Genomic DNA, 14,179 nt, shown 5'->3' with positions numbered 1-14,179 from the left:
GACTGTCCGGTTTGGCCAATGTACATGGCAGAGGGGCATTGCTGGCACATGATGGAATATATCACATTGGTAGATGTGCAGGTGAACGAGCCTCTGATGGTGTGGCTAATGTGATTAGGCCCTAAGATAGCGTCCCCGGAATAGATATGTGGACACAGCTGGCAACAGGCTTTGTTGCAAGGATAGGTTCCTGGATTAGTGTTTTTGTTGTGTGGTGTGTGGTTGCTGGAGAGTATTTGCTTCAGGTTGTGGGGGCTGTCTGTAAGCAAGGACTGGCCTGTCTCCCAAGATCTGTGAGAATGATGGGTCGTCCTTCAGGATAAGTTGTAGATCCTTGATGATGCATTGGAGAGGTTTTAGTTGGGGGCTGAAGGTGATGGCTAGTGGCGTTCTGTTATTTTCTTTGTTGGGCCTGTCCTGTAGTAGGTAACTTCTGGGTACTCTTCTGGCTGTTCCTTCACTTCAGCAGGTGGGTATTGTAGTTCTAAGAATGCTTGATAGAGATCTTGTAGGTGTTTGTCTCTGTCTGAGGGATTGGAGCAAATGCGGTTGTATTGTAGAGCTTGGCTGTAGACAATGGATCGTGTGGTGTGGTCTGGATGAAAGCTGGAGGCATGTAGGTAGGCATAGCGGTCAGTAGGTTTCCGGTATAGGGTGGTGTTTATATGACCATCGCTTATTAGCACCATAGTATCCAGGAAATGGATCTCTTGTGTGGACTGGTCCAGGCTGAGGTTGATCGTGGGATGGAAATTATTGAAATCATGGTGGAATTCCTCAAGGGCTTCTTTTCCATGGGTCCAGATGATGAAGATGTCATCAATGTAGCGCAAGTAGAGTAGGGGCATTAGGGGACGAGAGCTGAGGAAGCGTGGTTCAAAGTCAGCCACAGAAATGTTGGCATACTGTGGGGTCATGCGGGTATCCATAGCATACAGAGGATCTTATGCTGCTAGAGCCTGATTCAACACTTACTTGAGTCAACAGGAATCTTTCCACTGAGCTCACTGGGGGCCCTACACTCTAAAGCTGTTCCATAAGGGAATTTTCAGCTATTTACAGGCCTCTCAATATTGACACCCTTTCTGATATATGTCTGCTGGACTGTGGCTGCCAACTATAGTAAAATCAATTAGGATAATGTTGATACAGTCTCTCTTTTTAATGGCTTCCAAGACAGGTGACATAACAAGAGTGAATTCTCCTTTAATTTTTTTAAAAAATACATATTTCAATGAATGTTTGTTGAAGTACTTATTTAGAATGAAGGGTAAAGCTTTGTATCTCAACTGGATTTCTTTTTTTTACTGACCAAACATACAGTCGAATTGACCATATTCTACTGTCCGAATGATGTTTAGAAGGATACTTACTGAAAATTGTGCATAGTATATCCAGGGAACCTCATTTACTTCACACTTTAAAATGTTATTGATTTAGAAATTAAGTCAATTGTTTTGGGAAGTGAAGATCCTTAATTATCTGCAGTCAGAGCCCAGTAGCAGGTTGCCACAATGATAAGGCCAGAATCTGATCTCTGCCTCGTCCATAAGCTTAACTGTGAACAATACCCGCCCCCCTTTAATTCATCCTTCTAAATGAAATTATAACCAGGCATAAACTGGTCAATGCTGCTATAATCTGTGGCCTATAACTCAGTCTGCCAAGGCCCAGTTGAGAGATGCTGTGAGCTTCATACTTTATTTCGGATGGAAATCATTTTCAACAAGGAAAAAAACCGAGGGAACTCCGGATCTGGGTGCCACATATATAACTCAGAGAGAGATCAGTGACATGTCTCAAAACAAGGACATTTGAGAAGTATTGTCCATGAACAGACACACCAGGAAAAGAAAATGGCTGCCTGCTGTGAGTTTCTGGTAGGGTGACCAGATAGCAAGTGTAAAAAAATCGGGACGGGGCTGTGGGGGGCCTATAAGAGAAAAAGCACCCAAAATCGGGACTGTGCCTATAAAATCGGGACATCTGGTCACCCTAGTTTCTGGGGAGAAGCAGCAAACTGTTAAAGAAGAAACTCTCCCTTCCCTCTCAGGAGTCCTGAATTCCCTTCCACCTTATGCTTCCACCTTATGCTCGTTGTTCCCTTTGCCTTCTTTGATTCTTTCACAGACACCTGTTTTGTGCTGTTAGTGAGCTCACTTTGGCAGACCTTTGGTAACACAGGCCCCAAATCCCCGGGCAGTTATCAAGGCCTCTGAATTACAGAGTAGTATGGATGCTTGTAAAAATATCTTTTGCTTTCATAAATATTGTGTTTTACAATCACAACCACTCAGATTGCACATATTTCCATGCCTTCTAGTGGTTGTATTTACTCAGCGTATCAAGGAAAAGATTTTGTACACACACCAGCAGGACTTGAAACTGGTATATCTCTGCAATTAAACAACAGCTACCGCCATTGATCATGGAAAGTATGTCTACACGGGAACACTTAGGAAAATTAATCTGAATTAATTTTTAAAGTGGATTAGTTAAAGTGCATTAAACTCCTGTGTGGATGCACTCATTCTGAATTAAAGTGGCCTTAATTTGATTTAGTTAAATCCACTTTAATTCTTAATAAGAGCATCCACACAGGTGCTTAATGTCATTTAACTAACCTACTTTAAATTCATATCTGCAGTTATCATGCATCCGATGAAGTGAGCTGTAGCTCACGAAAGCTTATGCTAAAATAAATTGGTTAGTCTCTAAGGTGCCACTCCTTTTCTTTTTGCGAATACAGACTAACACGGCTGCTACTCTGAAACCAGTTAATTTGGATTAATTTTCCTGAGTGTCCTATATAGAAAAGCCCTTAGGTTCATATACAAGAGACCACATTTCATTAATTCATAGTAATATTTCTGATTTGGGTTCTGGAATTCACTCCACCCTAGATCTTTCCAAGTCTGATTTTTCTATTGTCCGGTCTATTTACATTGTAAATGCTTTAGGGCAAGGATAGTGTCTTAGTAGATGTTTGCACAGCACCTAGCATGACTGTGCCCAGATCTCAGCTGAGGCTGTATGCACAAAACTCATCTCTTTACTCAAGCATTTGAAGGAGGTGGGTTTAATGTGGGGATTATCACGATGCGTGTCACCACTGTAGGGGCAATCTACTACAGGAACTCTTCACTTAAAGTCATCCCGGTTAATGTTGTTCCCTTGCTGATCAATTAGGGAACATGCTCGTTTAAAGTTGTGCAATGCTTCCTTCTGACGTCGTTTGGCAGCCGTCTGCTTTGTCCACTACTTGCAGGAAGAGCATCCCATTGCAGCTAGCTGGTGGGAGCTTGGAACCAGGGTGTACTGGCAGCCCCCCGCTCCCTTAAATTCCCTGTGCAGCAGCTGCCCACAGGCTATCAATTGCTAGCAGTTCAGCTGTCCCCTCCCCCCACTGCCGTGTGCTGCTCCTGCCCTCTGCCTTGGAGCTGCTCTCCGAGACTCCTGCTTGCTGTGTGTGGGGGAGGGGGGGGAGGGGAAGAAGAGGGGGGCTAATGTCAGGGTGTCCCCCTGCTCTATGGAAGATAGGGTAAGGGGGGTGCAGGAGCGGGGAGGGGGACACACGGACAAAGGGAGCTGCTACCCTTGAGGGCTCAGCCAATTGCTAGTTCATCATTTAGCAGTAAGGCATTCCCTGGGAAATATCCCACCCTCTAACTCCTCCACCTCAACCAAGCTTCACAATCATCATCACTGTGTACCAGTATTAAATTGTTTGTTTAAAACTTATACTGTGTATATATATATATATAGTCTTTTGTCTGGTGAAAAAAAATTCCCTGGAAGCTAACCCCCTCATTTACATTAAATCTCATAGGGAAATTGGATTCACTTAACATTGTTTCACTTAAAGTCGCATTTTTCAGGAACATAACTACAACATTAAGTGAGGAGTTCCTGTATTCAGCCAGGGCATTGTAGATTTTATAATGTAAGTGTAACCCTTCTGTCCGTCAGAGTTGGCAGAAACAAGGGCCAGGTTCAATATCTAGGGGATCCATTCCAATAACACAATGCAAACCGGCTCGAGCCCCCACCCAGTGATCTGGGACAAATATATACCACCCCCGCTGGGTGCCTCCAAGAGGCAATACTTCCCGTCTCGCAAGCACCTAGTCTGAGTGTAGCAAAAACCCTTTTAATAACAGAGAGAAACAATGTGGCATTATGTTGGGGAAATACCACCAACAGGATTCATAACACAACCCATGAGCAAAAAACCCACCCCAAGTAAATTGGGGCATGCTCTTTCCCTTTGGTTCTTGAGTCCAGCAATCCCAAATCACCCAAAGTCCCAAAAGTCCAATGACCCAAAAGTCTCTATCCCTGGTCAGGGCAGCCCCAGAGTTCAAAAGTTTATCTGCAGAGCTTTACCTCCCAACCTGGGTGGAGATGGGGGCGGGGGTAAAAGGCACCTTACATGATCTGAAGCTGACCGCCCCACAGCTCCATAGGCCTTCGCTCCCCTCCGCTCCACCAGCCACCCCACGAACTGCTTTGCTCAGCTCCGCTCTGCGGCCCACAAGCAGCTCCCGCCGTCCCACGAACTGCTCCACCAGCCGGTCCACGAACTGCTCCGCGTCCCACCAGCAGCTCCCGCCGTCCTATGAACTGCTCCACCAGCTGGTCCACAAGGCACTCCAGCCGTCCCACAAACTTCTCCACAATATATCTTCAGGCTCCCCCACTACTTAACACAACGCTCAGTGATTTCAGCTCTTAGTCAGTTCAGCTCTTTGGTGAATTCAGCTTGTAGTAGGGGAGCCTCAGTGCTGGTGCACCATTAGCCCAAAGTGAGCTCAGCAGCCTGTAACTAGACTCCTAATGAAATCAAAATTAGCTCTGATATTCCACAGTGGAGAGAGGAGGAAGTGCAATTAGCATGTAAGGCCCTCACCAAGGGGCCCATGCCACCAAGTATTAATACTTGTCCCCAACCTCTCTCAAGTCACAGAGTTTTGGAACCCATGACCCTTGCCTAGCGAGTGCTACTTAGTTGATGGTGAGTCCCTCCATCATAACAAAAGGCCAAGTACAGTTCCAAGCACAGTTCCCATAATCAGGGTAATAACAATTTATTCTTCCTGCCCCAATAACAGAAACACTGGGGATCCCACAGCAGCTAAAGTGACCATTTGGGCAGGTATGGCCTCATTCTAGGCGGGGTGGGTGTGCCTATGCAAATGAGCTTGGCCCCTGAAGTTCTTTTCCACAATTCGCCACACCTCACCACCAGATGTCAGGGTGGAGCTCATCCTGACACTGCTTACATCAGAGTACTGTTTGTTTGAAATATTTCAAACAATGCAGGAACAGAATTACACGGTCTTTGATCTAGTCCCAGTTCAAAGAGATCTAGATCAAAATGCATTAACAAAGTGTTAATGCACGTCGGCAGGGTCCACATGGACAGTTAGTCCGGGGCAGGCTAATGCAGGGTTGATTCACACCCCAGCTTATTGCAAACTAAATGCTCTGTAGACATGCCCTTAGAGAGCGTAGAGTGGCATAGCAGCAGAAAGAGGGAAGTTACTATGTAATCCTTTCCTACTGTTTTTCCTTTGAGGGCTATGGCAGGGAATCAGGCATGTGAACTGTGTAGCTTTATCTCCCCCATGTGGTGATTAGAGCCCCTAGCAGTGAAACTGACTGGGCTTAGAACAGCCTGTGTTTAAGAAAGGCTGATCTGAAACTTATGTTAAAATATGGATTTGTGTTTTTCAGGTAATAAGATAGTTACACAATAAAATTCAGAATTATAGGCTGGTTTGCACAGGTGAAATGAGAGGCTCCAGAGAATAATGGAAACATGCCACTATTTGAGATAGAAAGGACCAAAGCGTGCTCTGAGTTACAACAGTGAAAATCCAGAATAACTATCAATTTCTAGTGAGGTGCTCTGGATTTGTGTTGCTGTAACTGAGAGCAAGATTTGTTCCATATGTCCTGATTCACTTCTCACTTAGACCACTTTAAATAGGGATTAACTCCAGTGATGTTACACTGGTGTAAATGAGAAGAGTCAGGCCCGCCCTAGGACCGTAGGCCTTGATCCAGCAAAGCACATTAGCGTGTGTGTAATTTCAAGTACATCCCAAGTTCTACTCACACCCATGGACGTTCAAATGGGTAAAGTTACACGTATGCTTAAGGGAGTGGAGCAGGGCCATATTATTTAGCTACACTGGGAGTGAGTGTGGATTCTGTGGGGCTCTGAGCAGCAGGAATCCTGAGAGGTTCAGTGTTCACAATAGCTAGGTAGAGGGGCAGCTGGTGCCAACCAATACCCTGACACTTAACTTGTCTGTTCAATGAGTCTCTGCACATGATATACGCTGACAAGCCTTGGACCCTGATCCTGCAAACACCTGGACATGAATAACTCTCCATGCAAGTCAGTGTGACTATTACATGAATGCAGTAACTCTCATTCCTAAGAGATCTCAAGATTTGGCCCTTAGATTCAGAGCAGTGACCATATCTTCCTATGTGCAGCTCCCAGCACATTCTGGTCATTACTATAAAAACAACAATTAGCTGGCACCATTGTAGCCAGATCTGAGCAGAGAGGTCAAGGACTATTAGTCCATCAGCTCCAAAGTGCCCTCTCATTCCTGCAGGAAGTTCCTTGAGGTTGTGAGAAACTTGTGCTACTGCCTGTACTGAATCTGGTTATGAGTAAATAGGGATCCTTATTCTCCAGGCTTGTCATGCCAGAACCCTTTCCAAACACTAAATGTAAATCAATTTAAAAATCAAATTAAATATTAAAATATTTGGGCAAAAAAGTAGTTTAAAGAACAGATCACAGTTAAATCTAATGTTTATTTGAACCATCTGCTCTTGAGAGCTCATTCGGGGCTGTCCTTACCATGAGGCGAACTCAGGCGGCTGCCTCAGGTGCCAGACTGTGCGGGGGCGTCACTAGGACCTAGAGTCTAGAAAATTGTGTCTGCTGCAGGGGCATATGTATTCCCTCTGCTCTGGATGCACAGAGATGGTGGAGTGCCGTGCTGGAGGAAGGAAGGCACAAGAGACATATCAGGCAGGCAGGAGAAAAGGTGAGAGGGAATAACAGAAAGCAGCAGGAGCTGCAGGGAGAGAGAAGAGGAGGAGCCTCTTATGTACCTCTCTAGCACCCCCAGGAGCCTGGACTGATTAACGCCAGCTTCTCAGGGAGCTTCCTGTTTCCTGCTGCTTCCCTGAACCCATTTGAGGAGAACAGGCAGTCAACTGAAATAGTACGAGCCAGTTAGGCCCTTAAGACGCTGATATCTTCCCTCACTCAGGCCCTGCTACCAGCCTGTTTATTTGTCCCCTTCAATTGAGTGTTGAGAGCCACTCTAGCTGGCACAGAACAGCAGTCACGAGTGAAAGAAGAAAACGCCCCCCTGTGGCAGCATTCAGAAAAAAGAAAGAAAGCAAAGGAAGCTTTTCTATCTAAGCAGGAAGGAGCTCTCCTGAGATACATAGACACAAATGTTCACGGTGAGCCATCCGGCCCCAGTGAGGATGTGAGTGGTGAGGAGATGCCGGATCATCCAGTTAGTCAGATTTCAGGTGACCTGGCAGCTAATGCAGCATCCATATCTCCATCTCAAATGGATGTAACCATGCACATTCCTGAAGAAAAGTGTAGATCAGCGAAGAGTGTGGTGGAGGCACAAGAAACAGGTGCTGCTGAGTTTAGTTCCTTAAGTCTAGATGATCCAGGACTGTGGACCCACTTGAGCAGTAGCCTGAGGGACTTCCTTGTACTGCATGGGCCACAGCAAGTGAAAAACATTATGTTCCCCAAAGACAAAGAAAATAGAAGTTTTCATCCAACACATTCCTGGCGTGAAATCTCCCATGGTGACAAAGTGGAGAGGCCATGGCTTATGTACTCAAATACCCAGAATGCTGCATACTGGTTTTGTTGCAAACTCTTCCAGTCTAATGTTCCAGCCACATTGGGTTCTACAGGAACAAAGGACTGGAAAAATCTGGCTAGAAATCTGGCATGCCATGAGAAGGCAGCAAATCACCAGAAAGCATTCCATAGGTGGAAAGAGCTTGAGATGAGACTAAGGTTAAAGGCCACCACAGATGATCAGCATCAAGAGAAGATTGCATCAGAGTCTCTTTACTGGCAAAATGTTCTGAAAAGGCTCATTGCCATTGTGAGAATGCTTGCTACCCAAAACCTAGCACTGCATGGCACTTCAGATCAGCTGTATGTGCCAAACAATGGAAACTTCCTTCAAATTGTGGAGCTGATGGCTGAGCTTGATGCTGTACTCCAGGAGCATCTAAGAAGAGTCACCACCCAAGAAATGTACACACACCACTACCTTGGAAAAACAATTCAAAATGAGATCATACAGTTACTGGCAACAAAAGTCAAACAGAAGATTGTGGCAGATCTGAAGTCAGCAAGATATTCCGCTGTTATTCTGGACTGCACACCTGACATCAGCCATACGGAACAAATGACTTTAATGGTGAGTTTTGTAACAACAACAGAACTGACTGAAAATGTCCCTGCAATGGTGACTGTCAGAGAGCATTTTCTAGAATTTATTGACATTGATACTACAGGAGCTGGTATGACAAATGTGCTTCTTAAAAAGCTGGAAGATATGGGAATTACGATAGCTGATATGAGAGGAAAGAACAGAGGAGTGCAGACACAGATCCGAAAGTTAAACCCTCGAGCTTTTTTAGTCCCATGCAGTTCTCATTCATTGAACTTGGTGGTCAGTGATGCAGCATCAGCTTCAAGAGAGGCTGCTGAATTTTTTAATGTAATTCAAAGCATCTATGTATTTTTCTCTGCATCAACTCATCGATGGCAAATTTTGAAATAAAATCTGGGAACATCCTCTCTGACACTGAAACCACTGAGTGCCACATGATGGGAAAGTTGAGGGGAGGCGATAAAGCCTATCAAACACCAAAGTGGGAAGATAGATGATGCCATAGTTGCCATTATGGAGGATAATGCTATGACAGGAACTGTTTGTGGGAGAACAGTGGCAGAGGGAAATGGAATCACCAGAAACATACATAACTTCAAATTTCTGTGTGGCTTAGTGTTGTGGCATGACATACTGTTTGAAATAAATGTTGTAAGCAAGAGACTCCAAGGTGTTGACCTTGATATATCTGGAGCAATGGAACAACTGAACAAAGCAAAGTCATACCTACAGTCTTACCGGTCAGATGAGGGATTTCAAAACGTTCTGAAGAGTGCATAGAAGCTGGCAGAGGAACTTCACACTGAAGTTATTTCCCCACCCATTTAAGAATATAAGAGTCACTGAAGAAGACATTTTGATTATGAGGCATGGGATAATCCCATAAGAGACCCCAAACAACAATTCAAAGTTGAATTCTTTAACCAGGTGCTAGATTGTGCAATACAGTCAGTTGAAGAACGTTTCATGCAGCTCAAGGAACACAGCAGTATATTTGGGATGTTGTATGATATTCCAAAACTCCTCACTATACCTGAAGAAGACCTACACGAGCAATACAGGGCACTAGAGACAGTGTTGACACATGATGACATGCGCGATATTGATGCGAGTGATTTAGGTGATGAACTGAAAGCCCTTTCATGATACATGTCAGCAGGATCAACTCCAAAGGCTGTTCTGGAATATATGTGCACAGATAAGATGACCACACTCTTTCCAAATGCTTTTGTTTCTCTGCGCATACTTCTAATGCTTCCTGTAACAGCTGCCAGTGGAGAACGCAGCTTCTTCAAGCTGAAGTTAATAAAAACACATCTACGTCCCACAATGACACAGGAGAGGCTGGTCGGCCTTGCAACCATTTCAGTAGACCACGAGCTGGCCCAGACTGTGGACCTTCAGCAGGAAGCAGTTCAAATCTTTGCAACCAAGAAGGCACGGAATGCACCACTTTGATTATTCAAACAGATAAAAATGCCAGTGTTTACTATGCAGACAAGAAAAGTTACATTTGCTGTTCAGGCAAAGTAGTTGAAAGTTAAGTGTTACTTAAAATTTTTGAACAAGGCATTTTACATTGTTAATTCTTTATTGGGGTAGGTAGCAGAGCAGTACCATGAGAGGAGTAGAACGGGAAGAAGGCAGAATTGAGACCTTTCAAAGTTTTGGCCCAAGCGAGGGGGCATGAGGGCATCATTTGAGCTCCCTGCCTCAGGTGCCAAAATGTTGTGGGCCAGCCCTGAGCTCATTCCTGATTATATCTATCACCATTACTGCCTCTCACTCCCTTTTGACCAGTTTATCTGCAGCATTTCTTGTTGCTCTGGTATTAGATCCTCATACAAGTTACAAAGATGTTTAAAGTTCTCCATGCAGTTAGTTGCTTGTAAGCTATTCAGTGTGTTCATCATAAAAAAGCTTCTCTCCTCATCTGCAAATTTCCCATTGTGAAAAAAAAGCCCACTGTAACCGTGTAGAGATGATTAGCAAATAAAATCATGTGGTGTGGCCTGGTGAACAAAGCCCCCCTTGGGAAAAAAGATAAGTGTGGGCATCTGTTTTGTTCTCTTTTGCTTTTATCTTGTACCAACCTAAGGTTGTAAGTATGCATGATCTAGGGGATGTTTTGTTATATGTAGCTGTTTTTGTATGTGTCAGGGTTCCCTCCCCACTGTGAACTCTAGGGTATAGCGTGGGGACCTGCATGAAAGACCCCCTAAGCTTATCTCTACCAGCTTAGGTTAAAAGCTTCCCCAAGGCACAAATTCTTCCTTGTCCTTGGAATGGTATCGCTGCCACCACCAAGTGAGTTAGACAAAGATTTAAGAAAAGGACCACTTGGAGTTCCTGTTTCCCCAAAATATCCCCCCAAGCCCCTTTACCCCCTTTCCTGGGGAGGATTGAGAGTAAACAAGGTGAGCACAGACCTGCCCATTGGGTTTTTAGGACACTAAAACCCAATCAGGTTCTTAAAAGTGGAACTTTATTATAAAGAAAAAGTAAAAGAAGCACCTCTGTAAAATCAGGACGGAAGGTAATTTTACAGGGTAATCAGATTCAAAACACAGAGGATTCCCCTCTAGGCAAAACTTCAAAGTTACAAAAAAAACCCAGTAATAAACCTCCCTCTTAGCCTAGGGAAAATTCACAAGCTAAAACAAAAGATAATCTAATGCATTTCCTTCCTATTACTTACAATTTGTAATCTTAGTTGCTTAGTTCAGGTATGGCTTTAGGAGATGTATTTTCCCTGCCCTGGTTCCTCGCTGTCCTGGAGAGAAAACAAAGAAGCACATAACAAAAACCTTCCCCCACAGATTTGAAAGTATCTTCTCCCCTTATTGGTCCTTTTGGTCAGGTGCCAATCAGGTTATCTGAGCTTCTTAACCCTTTACAGGCAAAGGAGGGATTTTATGCTACCCTTAGCTGTATGTTTATGACAGTATAATTATATTTATGCTTGGATTTCACTACACACGTCACACAGTCTAAGAACAGATGTAAATTCACATGATAGAGAGCCCCTTGCTCTGACTTTAAATAAGTATGCCCATGTCTTGACATCGGCTAAATCAATTTTTAGTAAGTGATGAAGAGGAATTTCTTAGAGATTGTGTTTACTTAACAGCATCCAAGATATTCAGGGCCAGATGATCAGCTATTGTGAATTTAAAGGACAAAGGTGCATGAACAAATGGGAATAAACAAGCCATGAAGACATTTAGGATGGAAATGAGAAGAAGATTTCTAACCACCAGAGTGAGGTTCTGGAACAGCCTTCCAGTGGGAGTGGTAGGGGGCAAACAACCTAATTAATTTTAATTTAATTTAATTTAATTTTATATTGTTTTTCACCAGGTGACCATGTGGCCTGCAAGGACTAGACATTTCAAAAACCACAGCCTCATAATTTTAGAAGACCTTCCAGATATCCAGCACTAATATTTCAGGACCTGATTCTAGGTGGCCTATCATTAAGGCTTCCTGACATTTGCTATTATAGGAACCTGTTCGCAGTTGCCTATAAGGTTGCCAAACTTTAACCCTTTGAATGGAAATTTTCTGTGCTGGGTGTTTGCTCCAGGCTCAGTTTTGCTCTGGAAAATGAATCAGTAGAATTATCAGATGAAATCAATGGGACTATGCCAGTTTACACCAGCTGGGGATTTGGTCCATGATATTTGTCAGTGTCTGGCCTAGTTTGGGATATTTAGGGATGAAAAGTATTAAGCACTGTACAATACTTAAAAAGCTGGATTTTTCTTTTCAATATCTAATGCTGCATGTAGCTTTCAGCAGATAATAGAGCACTGTTTTAGAAACCAAACACAGGACGTAGGTCCTGGGTCACTGAGTACAGTCCCCTGCCATCACAGGACAATCCTATCATCTCATCTCATTCATAAATTTATCAAGCTCCATCTTAAAATTAATTAGGTTGTTTGCCCCCTACCACTCCCACTGGAAGGCTGTTCCAGAACCTCACTCTGGTGGTTAGAAACCTTCTTCTCATTTCCATCCTAAATGTCTTCATGGCTTGTTTATTCCCATTTGTTCATGCACCTTTTCCTTTAAATTAAATTGCGCTTCTCTCACCCTGGTGTTTATCCCTCTGCTGTATTTATAGAGAGCCATCAAATCCCCTCTTAGTCTTTATTTGGCTAGGCTAAACAAATCAAACTCTTTCAATCTCCTCTCATCAGAGCTGGTCTATCAAAGTTGTGGCTGTGAAAAATCACATCACAGACCATGAAATCTGGTCTCCAGCCACCCAGCTCTGAAGGCAAAGCGGATAGCAGTGGCTGCTGGCCGGGTGCCCAGCTCTGAAGTCAGCACCACTGCCAGCAGCAGTGCAGACGTAAGGGTGGCAATACCATACAATACCATCCTTATTTCTCCGCTGCTGCTGGTCGCAGCACTGCCTTCAGAGCTGGGCTCCCAGCCAGCAGCTGCTGCTCTCTTACTGCCCAGCTTCAAGCAGCGCTGCTGCCAGCTGCAGAGCAGCAGTAAGGGTGGCATGGTATGGTATTGCCACTCCGACTTCTGCACTGCTGCTGGAAGTGGCACTGTCTTCAGAGCTAGGCGCCTGGCCAGCAGCTGCCACTCTCTGGCCATCCAGCTCCGAAGGAAGCGCTGAAGTAAGAGTGGCAATACTGAAACCCCCTCTAATAGGCCTGCAACCCCATTTTGGGTCAGGACCCCCAGTTTGAGAAATGCTGTGGGAAAAAACAAAACAAACAAAAAAACCCCACACATTTGTCATGGGTTGGTCACAACACAAATAGAAAATTTCATGGATGTGTTACATATCTGCAAAATTTGGTATTTATGCGGTGACCAACCCATGAAAAGTGTTATTTCTCCATGATTTAAGTAGACCTCTACTCATAAGATAGCCTTTCTATTCCCTGATCATACAAGTAGCTCTTCTCTGCACCTGGTCCAGTTTGAATACACCTTTTTGAACACAGGTGTCTAAAAATGTACACAGTATTCCAGCTGAGGTTTTGCCAGTGCCTTCTACAATGTCATTAATATTTCCCTCCCTCTACTCTAAGCATCCTGTTAGATTGCAAAAGGAATCTTCCCCTGAATGTTTCACACAAAAGCTGCTTTAATATTTAAATATATGCTGATGCTGTAATGTTTCACTGAGTCCAATTTGGTTTGGTTGAAGACCGAATCAGGAAAGCCACTCTGCTGTAACAAGCGAACTTTGCAGTTTGTTAACTCATTTGCCTTTCTCCTTTCCTCAGCATGCCTTTCCACGTGAAGGAGAAACAGCAGGAATTGGAGAACGAAAGGAACGATGTGAAAAATCTAGACAGATGGAAGCCAGCTCCAACAGTGCTTCAGGCCTTGGGTGCTACTGTCCTGGCACACAGAATCAGACAGCGTGAATCGTAGCGGAAAGTTCTTCCTAAAGAACCATTTTTTAAGCCACACATGTCTCTGGTGACATAACATACATGTGTGAATAGTGCTGGATGTGATTTCTTACTTGGATGGTCCTTTTAATGTGTTGTTGCAACCACTGTAGATATCCTGTTTTCAGTGCTGACTTTGTATTGGCTTTTATTCATGATCACACCTGAACAGAAACCCAAAACTACTGTCCCTCTGTCACTCATTTGAAGTTTAGCCAGGTATCAAAGAGGACCAGGCACAAAAATGTGTAGTTAATGTGAAAGGACAGAGTAGTTTTT

At 44.0% G+C, this 14,179-nt stretch overlaps 1 protein-coding gene across 1 annotated transcript in view; it reads left to right on the top strand.

The window, feature by feature from the left end:
• SPATS1 (spermatogenesis associated serine rich 1) overlaps window positions 1-13,880 on the top strand; it is a 32,491-nt gene extending 18,611 nt beyond the window's left edge. The window contains 1 exon segment of the mRNA XM_027830474.3: window positions 13,730-13,880. Within this exon segment, the coding sequence (XP_027686275.3) occupies window positions 13,730-13,880 (151 nt within the window).
• The last annotated feature ends 299 nt before the right edge of the window (window positions 13,881-14,179 follow it).

Source organism: Chelonia mydas, chromosome 3, assembly GCF_015237465.2.
Source record: "Chelonia mydas isolate rCheMyd1 chromosome 3, rCheMyd1.pri.v2, whole genome shotgun sequence".
Lineage (NCBI taxonomy): Eukaryota > Metazoa > Chordata > Testudines > Cheloniidae > Chelonia > Chelonia mydas.
The sequence above is the reverse complement of the archived record's forward strand: the minus strand, read 5'-3'. Positions and strand labels throughout refer to the sequence as shown.